Source organism: Conger conger, chromosome 12 (assembly GCF_963514075.1).
Source record: "Conger conger chromosome 12, fConCon1.1, whole genome shotgun sequence".
NCBI classification, from domain to species: domain Eukaryota; kingdom Metazoa; phylum Chordata; class Actinopteri; order Anguilliformes; family Congridae; genus Conger; species Conger conger.
This window is the reverse complement of record NC_083771.1, coordinates 49981758-49991786: the sequence shown is the minus strand read 5'-3', so window position 1 is coordinate 49991786 and position 10029 is coordinate 49981758. Positions and strand designations below refer to the sequence as shown.

General features: G+C 46.0%; 1 protein-coding gene across 1 annotated transcript in view; it reads right to left on the bottom strand.

Annotated features, from left to right (window-relative positions):
• myo5b (myosin VB) overlaps positions 1-10029 on the bottom strand; it is a gene marked incomplete at its 3' end in the record, with an annotated part of 68721 nt that overhangs the window by 26701 nt on the left and 31991 nt on the right. The window contains 8 exon segments of the mRNA XM_061262207.1: positions 471-492; positions 495-681; positions 2284-2395; positions 3107-3193; positions 4772-4869; positions 6772-6918; positions 7651-7734; positions 9426-9548. Coding sequence (XP_061118191.1) covers positions 471-492; positions 495-681; positions 2284-2395; positions 3107-3193; positions 4772-4869; positions 6772-6918; positions 7651-7734; positions 9426-9548 — 860 coding nt within the window.

The window sequence follows — 10029 nt, the reverse complement described above, 5'->3', positions numbered from 1 at the left end:
GGGGCTTCGCTTGCGCCGCGAGACGAGAGAGATGAGAGAGACGAGCGAGGGGCGCGAGAGAGCGAGATCTGGGGTCCACTCAGTGAGCACAACTACAATAAATGGGACAGGGAGTCCTAAAAGAACCCTACATGCAGAATTCAGTTCACAACTACATGGCAGAATTAGGGTGGTTTAATATGATAATACTATATACCCAAAAAGCAAGAATTCTGAACGTGTTTACTGCGTCTGTTGTCTTTGTGGTTATTGCTGCTCTTTACTTAACAAGCCCACATTTACACTATTATTTAGACTCTAAGCACCATTAACATTATTATTCTCGCCGTTGCTTTAGAGTCTATAAACAACTGCTTTGGAGTTATACTTCTATACTTTTATCATGTTCATGATCTCTTCATAAAAGAAGCCCATTTCAACACAGAGAGAGAGATGGCTGAAATATTCCCGCCCATCAGACTGGCTCTCACCTGCGGGCCAGGTACCCGCGCCGAAGCGCTGCAGGGTGACGGCCATCTTGTGGACCCTGCGGTACCGGAGCCTCTGCAGCCAGCCGCGCACCACCTTCTGGATCTGGACACAGGCCGAGCGGAACTTGTCGGCCCGAAGCTTCTCCAGGTACGCCACCTGTCCCGCTCGGAAGAAGATCTTGGTCTTTCCAAACTGGAACTTGTCCGGGTCCTGGCATAAAGTTTTATTTATTTATTTTTTTACCTTACCTTACTGAAGAGCAGTTTTTTTTGTGCCATCTCAGCTCAGCTCGGACCTGTTTTTCTATTTAAACTGGAGTCCTGACAAATGTAATTGCATTTTCAAACTTTATTTTGGGCCATCTTAATAGTTTTAAATGTCAACATTGTAAGTCAGGTAATAACCTAATTGCCAAATTAAAGATTTAAATTTAGCTGCATTGACATGATGCAGTGTAACTGCACAGTTACAGTCTGTAGTTTAAGTAGACTCAGAAGTTGGAAAATTGTTGGATTTAATAATATGATGAACAGTCCTTACATGCAATTATAGCCTTTATGTGACTTTTTCCAACTTTCCTACTTTGTAATACTGCATGCAACATTTGTCCAATGATGAATTGCTTCATTTATTTTTATGTAGATACGGCATAGTGGAAAGCCGGTAGTTTGAGTTGAGTCAACGAATAAACATGGATCCTCTATGAACCTTAAGAAACACCACACAATAAACCATAAGTGAACCAACAGCTACAGTTTTAAATACACAGAAATACACACAACTACTGCAGCTTGTCGATTGCTAGTTTAGAATGTAAACCACAATAATACGCCTGGTGGTGAACACACATTTATTTGAAACTGAGCTTACCATTTCAGCTACAGAAAGAAATTATCCTTAAGCAAACGTTTCCAACTCATTTTCGATTTATTAACCATTTAAACGTTCAGCTGTTCACAGCCCTGGGCTGAGGCCGGCCCACAGAGGAGCTCTGTTGGATTTTACCCAGAAGGACAGAGGAGAGCAGCTATTTCATCTCTTATTTTCATCCTTTCAGGCCACACTGGTCCGTCCTAGACATGGCTCTTACCTATACCTCACCCTTTTGTGTGCGATACCTATACCTCACCCCTTTGTGTGCGATACCTATACCTCACCCCTTTTGTGTGCGATACCTATACCTCACCCTTTTGTGTGTGATACCTACAGTATACCTCACCCTTTTGTGTGTGATACCTGTACCTCACCCTTTTGCGTGCGATACCTATACCTCACCCTTTTGTGTGCGATACCTACAGTATACCTCACCCTTTTGTGTGTGATACCTGTACCTCACCCTTTTGCGTGCGATACCTATACCTTACCCTTTTGCGTGCGATACCTATATCTCACCCTCTTGCGTGCGATACCTATACCTCACCCTTTTGTGTGCGATACCTACAGTATACCTCACCCTTTTGTGTGTGATACCTATACCTCACCCTTTTGTGTGTGGTACCTACAGTATACCTCACCCTTTTGTGTGTGATACCTATACCTCACCCTTTTGTGTGTGATACCTATACCTCACCCTTTTGTGTGTGATACCTATACCTCACCCCTTTGTGTGCGATACCTATACCTCACCCTTTTGTGTGTGATACCTATACCTCACCCTTTTGTGTGTGATACCTATACCTCACCCTTTTGCGTGCGATACCTATACCTCACCCTTTTGCGTGCGATACCTATACCTCACCCCTTTGTGTGTGATACCTATACCTCACCCCTTTGTGTGTGATATGTGGGTCTGTCAGAGCCAGCCAGACTCACCTTGATCAAAGTCTCCAGCAGCGTTTTACACGCCACCTTCTTATCTGCGTTCACGATGTCCTTCTTTTTCATCAGAACTCGGTACCTGCTGAAAAAGTCTGAGTATGTCCACCTGAACAACAAATAAGTCACAAGGTCAGGACTCTGCAGATAAATTTCATTAGTTAAACAGAAATGTACAAGCTCACAGCAATGCATTCCATTTGCATCTGAATGACTAACCTCTATAAAACCATCAGATAAAAATGCTATGAACATGATAATTATCCATTACAACACATGAATCGAGTGATTCTTATATCAGAGTACCAGTGTACCTCTGTGGAGTTTGTGGGTTCTGTAGTTCTGTGGGGTTTGTGGATACTGTAGTTCTGTGGGGTTTGTGGATACTGTAGTTCTATGGAGTTTGCGGGTTCTGTAGTTCTGTGGAGTTTGAGGGTTCTGTAGTTCTGTGGAGTTTGAGGGTTCTGTAGTTCTGTGGGGTTTGTGGATACTGTAGTTCTGTGGAGTTTGAGGGTTCTGTAGTTCTGTGTGGTTTGTGGATACTGTAGTTCTGTGGAGTTTGAGGGTTCTGTAGTTCTGTGGGGTTTGTGGAAACTGTAGTTCTGTGGAGTTTGAGGGTTCTGTAGTTCTGTGGGGTTTGTGGATACTGTAGTTCTGTGGAGTTTGAGGGTTCTGTAGTTCTGTGTGGTTTGTGGATACTGTAGTTCTATGGAGTTTGAGGGTTCTGTAGTTCTGTGGAGTTTGAGGGTTCTGTAGTTCTGTGGGGTTTGTGGGCACTTCAACTGTGTTTGTATCCTGGCACTGGGACAGGTGAGCTCACCTGGATGGGTAGCCAGCAGCACTGATGCGGATCGTCTCCAACACTCCACACGCACGCAACTGCTGCACCGCCCTCCTGGAGTCAAACCTGCAGGACCGGGGACAAACAACACGCTACAGGCATGCTCAGCACAATAAGGTAACACACACACACACACACACACACACACAGACACACACACCCATGCGCGAACACACACACTTCCAAACACGTGGAAGTTGCTAAATCTAACCACACATATACACAAACATACATGCACCCACACACAAGCTAAAAACTCCACACAGCACCCATGATCAGCGAGACCCAAGTTAGAGCTGCAGTACTCTGCTCAGCCATCAGCTGTACTGCTGTAAATACAATCAGAGTAACTGTTTATCAGAGTAACGGTTTTAACATGGAAAACATTTAAGCGAGCACAACTAAAACTGCTTTTTTACGAACACCATGGAAATTTAACAACCAAATAGAGTAGAACATTTCAGAAACACAAGTAACAGCTCACAAAAGAGACTAACAGCTCACAAAAACACTCATCTATTTTCCTTGAGATACTCACCAATCTGTATGCTCTCAGACTCATCACCACAGACACACTGAAGCACAAACCGTTTCAGGAAAAGCCAAGGTAACCTCCTGCACTTACCCAAACACAAATACACCCACACAGGTAAAGCCATCGTTCTACCCTACACTTATCTCAGCAACTTCACCTGTTCAGGTAAACCCAGGGTAATCTCTCCTGCTTGCCCAAACACAACTATACCCTTTAAAGTAAAGCAGCAGTTAACTCCTGAGCTCACCTGATGCGGCCCTTTCCTGTGGACCCCATGTCCCCAGAGAGGCTGACCGCTTACAGCCCCTGTCTGTTCCCTAACAAGCCCTGAGCTCGTGATACAGCGACATCATTCACTTACCGCTTCACTTACTGCCACAGAGGAGCTGCTGTTGGGAGGAATGCGTCAGAAACAGGCAATATATTCCCAACTCTGGGAAAAGCCTAAATGGATTAACTAGTGTGTGTGCGTGTGTGTTTGTGTGTGTGTATGTGTGTGTGTGTGCGTGTGTGTATGTGTTTGTATGCCTGTGTGTTTCTTTGTATGTGTGTGTGTTTGTGTGTATGTGAGTATGTGGGTGTGTGTGTATGTGTTTGTTTGCACACGTGCGTGTTTGTTTGTATGCATGTGTGTGTGTGCACGCACCAAGAAGGGAACCAAATATAATTTACAGCTGCTGACATTCTCCAATGATGATGCACACAAGCTCCCTTCTGATTGGCCTGGCAGGGAGAGCCCCACCCACTGGAGAGTGAATCAGTGGCTGTGCGTATCCATGACGCGGGCCAGACATCAGCCAAACAGCCCAGACCTGCTGGGGCTCAGCAGCCTGAGGCTGGATGGCCCAGGTGTGTGTGAAAGACTGGCTCTATGTTTTCATCTGCGGGGGTCTGACTGACACCATGCCGGGGACCAATGGCTGCGCTCGGAACTTCCACTCAACTGTCACTTTTTCAAAACCACAAATAAACAATTAATTCCATTAATTTATATCAGTCTTTTTAAAAGTGACAGTGACAGCCAACAGCCAACAGCCATACCACCCTGTGCCTTTCTCGTGGTAAACTGCAAACATACACACACAGTACACACACACAGCAGTACTTACGAAAATGGTTCCTTCTCATCATTGGGTTTGATGCAGCGCACATAGTGAGGGGTGGTGGCATTTAGAGTCTCCATCAACAGCTGCAGAGAACTCCGAAACTACAGCAAGAAGTGCACGCACACACACACACACACACACACCATCATAAACAACACATTCAATACTTTTATTCATGTCCACATACCAAAGTGACAATAAAGGACATAAACAATATAGACAGACAGTACAGTATAATGACATGGACACGATAGACACACAGTACAGAATAATGCCATGGACACTACAGACACACAGTGCAGAATAATGACATGGACACTACAGACACAGAACAGAATAATGACATGGACACTACAGACACACAGTACAGTATAATGACATGGACACGATAGACACACAGTACAGTATAATGACATGGACACGATAGACACACAGTACAGTATAATGACATGGACACTACAGACACACAGTACAGAATAAAGACATGGACACTACAGACACACAGTACAGTATAATGACATGGACACTACAGACACACAGTGCAGAATAATGACATGGACACGATAGACACACAGTGCAGAATAATGCCATGGAAGCAGCACCGACTCCACTGACATGGAGCAATATTCTGGCATTCCTGCCAGTTGCAGACCCCTTACCACTAATCTGTGGACATTGCCAAAGCTGCCAAATAAAAAAACTAAAAGTTTACACTTGCAGCCGAGTTTACACTTGCTGACACCAGGGGCTGATACTTCAGTGCCTAAGTGGGGAAGGCCTCTTCTAGGCTGAAATCAAACGTACATCCAACCTCTAAAATGGACACCACTCTGCTTTCCTCATCAACAACAACATATGGAGTATTAGCAGACAAATTGTGAAGTAAATTAGTATTATTGCAAAGGTTTAACATGGTTGAAGTGACACAGGAATGCTTGTACATCACTCACTGTATGGGTATGATGGCAAGAGATCCTTTACTACCAGTTCCACGATTCTATCATGCCTGGCTATGTACACTCCCTTGTATGCATGGCAACCATTTAGAATGTGGGACAGACATTCTGTGATGTGTTCTTGACTGTGGTGCAAAACAGTGAGGTGACAGAGTTTGGAAACCAGATCGAGAGATTAAGTCTAGATGGTAGGACCTGTAATCTTGCTGTAAATGATAATATCCTCAATGGCAGCATTATTAAACACAATGGCAGCATTATTAAACACAATTGCAGTATTATTAAACACAATGGCAGCATTATTAAACACAATGGCAGCATTATTAAACACAATTGCAGTATTATTAAACACAATTGCAGTATTAAACATAGAATGAGACACTGAGTGGTCAGCAGAGGGAACACATGCTAATTTCCCCTGTAAATGTAAACTGGTCCAGTGTTGTTGTTGTTTGAGCTATTGTACATCCATCAGGAGCCACAAGCACTGATGCACAGCGTCTCTGTACCCAACAGTGGCTCTTACACTTATGAGCTGGTCAGTGATAATATCCTCTGACACTATAACAGTCTCAGCCAGCCAGTACCCATGCCAGAGTTACTCCTGCATATACACACACTGGCTCTCTCTGTGAAGCTCGTTAACAGACTGGAGGCCTCAGCTGAAGCCTGTGAAGCTCGTTAACAGACTGGAGGCCTCAGCTGAAGCCTGTGAAGCTCGTTTAGACTGGAGGCCTCAGCTGAAGCCTGTGAAGCTCGTTAACAGACTGGAGGCTTCAGCTGAAGCCTGTGAAGCTCGTTAACAGACTGGAGGCCTCAGCTGAAGCCTGTGAAGCTCGTTAACAGACTGGAGGCTTCAGCTGAAGCCTGTGAAGCTCGTTAACAGACTGGAGGCCTCAGCTGAAGCCTGTGAAGCTCGTTAACAGACTGGAGGCTTCAGCTGAAGCCTGTGAAGCTCGTTAACAGACTGGAGGCCTCAGCTGAAGCCTGTGAAGCTCGTTAACAGACAGGAGGCCTCAGCTGAGGCCTGTGTTTCGGGGGACCCACCTGGTGACCCACGCTCTTTCGGTGCTCCCGGTTGGGGGCTTTAAGGCCCGGTTTGGCCGGACGCACATTGATGCGTGAGCCCTTGCTGGTTGTCGTGGGGATGGGCACGTCCTTCCCATCCTGGAACAGGTCTGCCACCAGCTGGAACTGAGAGGAAAAATTAAATAAAACACACAGTTTCGACTACATTCTGCAACACAGCTATTATTTTGGCCTGGGCACAAACTTCTACTCCTTGCTCAAGGGCAATTTCAGGATTATACCTAACCTGATAAGCATGTCTTTCAGTGTGGGAGGAAACCAGAGTACCAGGGCTAGGAACCAAGCCCTCAGAATTAACCAGTTAACCAGGTTAGAGAGGCCAGCCCCATGGAGAACACCAGTGTTAGTTTATCTTCATGTTGTTTGTCAGAAAGCAGCAGCATCAAAGCAGCTCCAGGACAAAGGATGCATCTGTCTCACTGTCTGTTCGTCTCACTCTGACCCTCCCAGCCTCTCTCTAAATCTGTCTCACTGTCTGTTCGTCTCACTCTGACCCTCCCAGCCTCTCTCTAAATCTGTCTCACTGTCTGTTCGTCTCACTCTGACCCTCCCAGCCTCTCTCTAAATCTGTCTCACTGTCTGTTCGTCTCACTCTGACCCTCCCAGCCGCACTCTAAATCTGTCTCACTGTCTGTTCGTCTCACTCTGACCCTCCCAGCCTCTCTCTAAAGCTGTCTCACTGTCTGTTCGTCTCACTCTGACCCTCCTAGCCTCTCTCTAAATCAACCTCCCTCTCCAACAGACAGGCCTGCTGCCTTCACTCACTCACACGCTCACCCGCACAAACACAATATCATTTAGAAATACATCTGTAATAAAGCTCTTTTCCTCTATTACCTTGCTGGCCTTCAGGATGTTGATCTGCTCCTCGTAGACGGTGTCTCTGTTCTTCTCTAGGAAGCCATCACACTGGTACTCTACCTGCAGGAGAAACACAAAAAACACAGCTTACACACAGATACATTCATTTCCTCACTCATATCCACTACCCACTGGTCAGACTCATAGTGCTGTAAGGTTATAAGCAGCCTGGTCAGGTTCATAGTACTGCAAGTTTATGAGCAGCCTATTCAGACACAAAGTGCAGTAAGGTTACGAGCAGCCTGGTCAGACACAAAGTGCAGTAAGGTTATGAGCAGCCTGGTCAGGCTCATAGTGCTTTAAGGTTACGAGCAGCCTGGTCAGGCTCATAGTGCTGTAAGGTTATGAGCAGCCTGGTCAGGCTCATAGTACTGTAAGGTTATGAGCAGCCTGGTCAGACACAAAGTGCAGTAAGGTTATGAGCAGCCTGGCCAGGCTCATAGTGCTGTAAGGTTATGAGCAGCCTGGTCAGGCTCATAGTGCTGTAAGGTTATGAGCAGCCTGGTCAGGCTCATAGTGCTTTAAGGTTATGAGCAGCCTGGTCAGGCTCATAGTGCTGTAAGGTTATGAGCAGCCTGGTCAGGCTCATAGTACTGTAAGGTTATGAGCAGCCTATTCAGACACAAAGTGCAGTAAGGTTATGAGCAGCCTGGTCAGGCTCATAGTGCTTTAAGGTTATGAGCAGCCTGGTCAGGCTCATAGTGCTGTAAGGTTATGAGCAGCCTGGTCAGGCTCATAGTACTGTAAGGTTATGAGCAGCCTATTCAGACACAAAGTGCAGTAAGGTTATGAGCAGCCTGGTCAGGCTCATAGTGCTTTAAGGTTATGAGCAGCCTGGTCAGGCTCATAGTGCTGTAAGGTTATGAGCAGCCTGGTCAGGCTCATAGTACTGTAAGGTTATGAGCAGCCTATTCAGACACAAAGTGCAGTAAGGTTATGAGCAGCCTGGTCAGGCTCATAGTGCTGTAAGGTTATGAGCAGCCTGGTCAGGCTCATAGTGCAGTAAGGTTATGAGCAGCCTGGTCAGACTCATAGTGCTGTAAGGTTATGAGCAGCCTGGTCAGGCTCATAGTGCTGTAAGGTTATGAGCAGCCTGGTCAGGCTCATAGTGCTGTAAGGTTATGAGCAGCCTGGTCAGGCTCATAGTGCAGTAAGGTTATGAGCAGCCTGGTCAGACTCATAGTGCTGTAAGGTTATGAGCAGCCTGGTCAGACTCATAGTGCTGTAAGGTTATGAGCAGCCTGGTCAGGCTCATAGTGCTGTAAGGTTATGAGCAGCCTGGTCAGGCTCATAGTGCTGTAAGGTTATGAGCAGCCTGGTCAGACTCATAGTGCTGTAAGGTTATGAGCAGCCTGGTCAGGCTCATAGTGCTGTAAGGTTATGAGCAGCCTGGTCAGGCTCATAGTGCTGTAAGGTTATGAGCAGCCTGGTCAGGCTCATAGTGCTGTAAGGTTATGAGCAGCCTGGTCAGGCTCATAGTGCTGTAAGGTTATGAGCAGCCTGATCAGGCTCATAGTGCTGTAAGGTTATGAGCAGCCTGGTCAGGCTCATAGTGCTGTAAGGTTATGAGCAGCCTGGTCAGGCTCATAGTGCTGTAAGGTTATGAGCAGCCTGGTCAGGCTCATAGTGCTGTAAGGTTATGAGCAGCCTGGTCAGGCTCATAGTGCTGTAAGGTTATGAGCAGCCTGGTCAGGCTCATAGTGCTCATAGTTATTACAGAATGAGAGATGTTCTGAGCGTCCTGTTCTGACCTTGTCTGCAAAGTGAATGATGATGAAGGAGGTGTTGGACATGCGAGGTTTCTCAAAGTGTTCGCTGCTGGAATGGCGGCTGTACAGCTTCTGGGCCCAGTTTTGATCCGTTCCTTTTGGAACCTATGGCAGGACGCAAACAGAAAAACTGCTTCACAAGTCACTCTGCAGTATGAATCAATGAATCACTCTGCAGTATGAATCAATGAATCACTGAATCACTCAGCAGTATGAATCAATGAATCACTCTGCAATATGAATCAATGAGTCACTCTGCAATATGAATCAATGAGTCACTGCAGCATGAATCATTGAATCACTCTGCAGTATGAATCAATGAATCACTCTGCAGTATGAATCAATGAATCACTCTGCAATATGAATCAATGAGTCACTCTGCAATATGAATCAATGAGTCACTCTGCAGCATGAATCACTGAATCACTCTGTGCACAGGATCCAAACACCCCTCGATTTCCCTGCCCACTTCCGCATCCTTTTCCTTTACCTGCCTAGTACAGGTGAGTCTGTGTACCTGCAAACCCTCATCTCTCATTTTTAGCCCTCAGGGAAAGCAAAGAGTCCCAGAGAAGCTGCTTTTCAG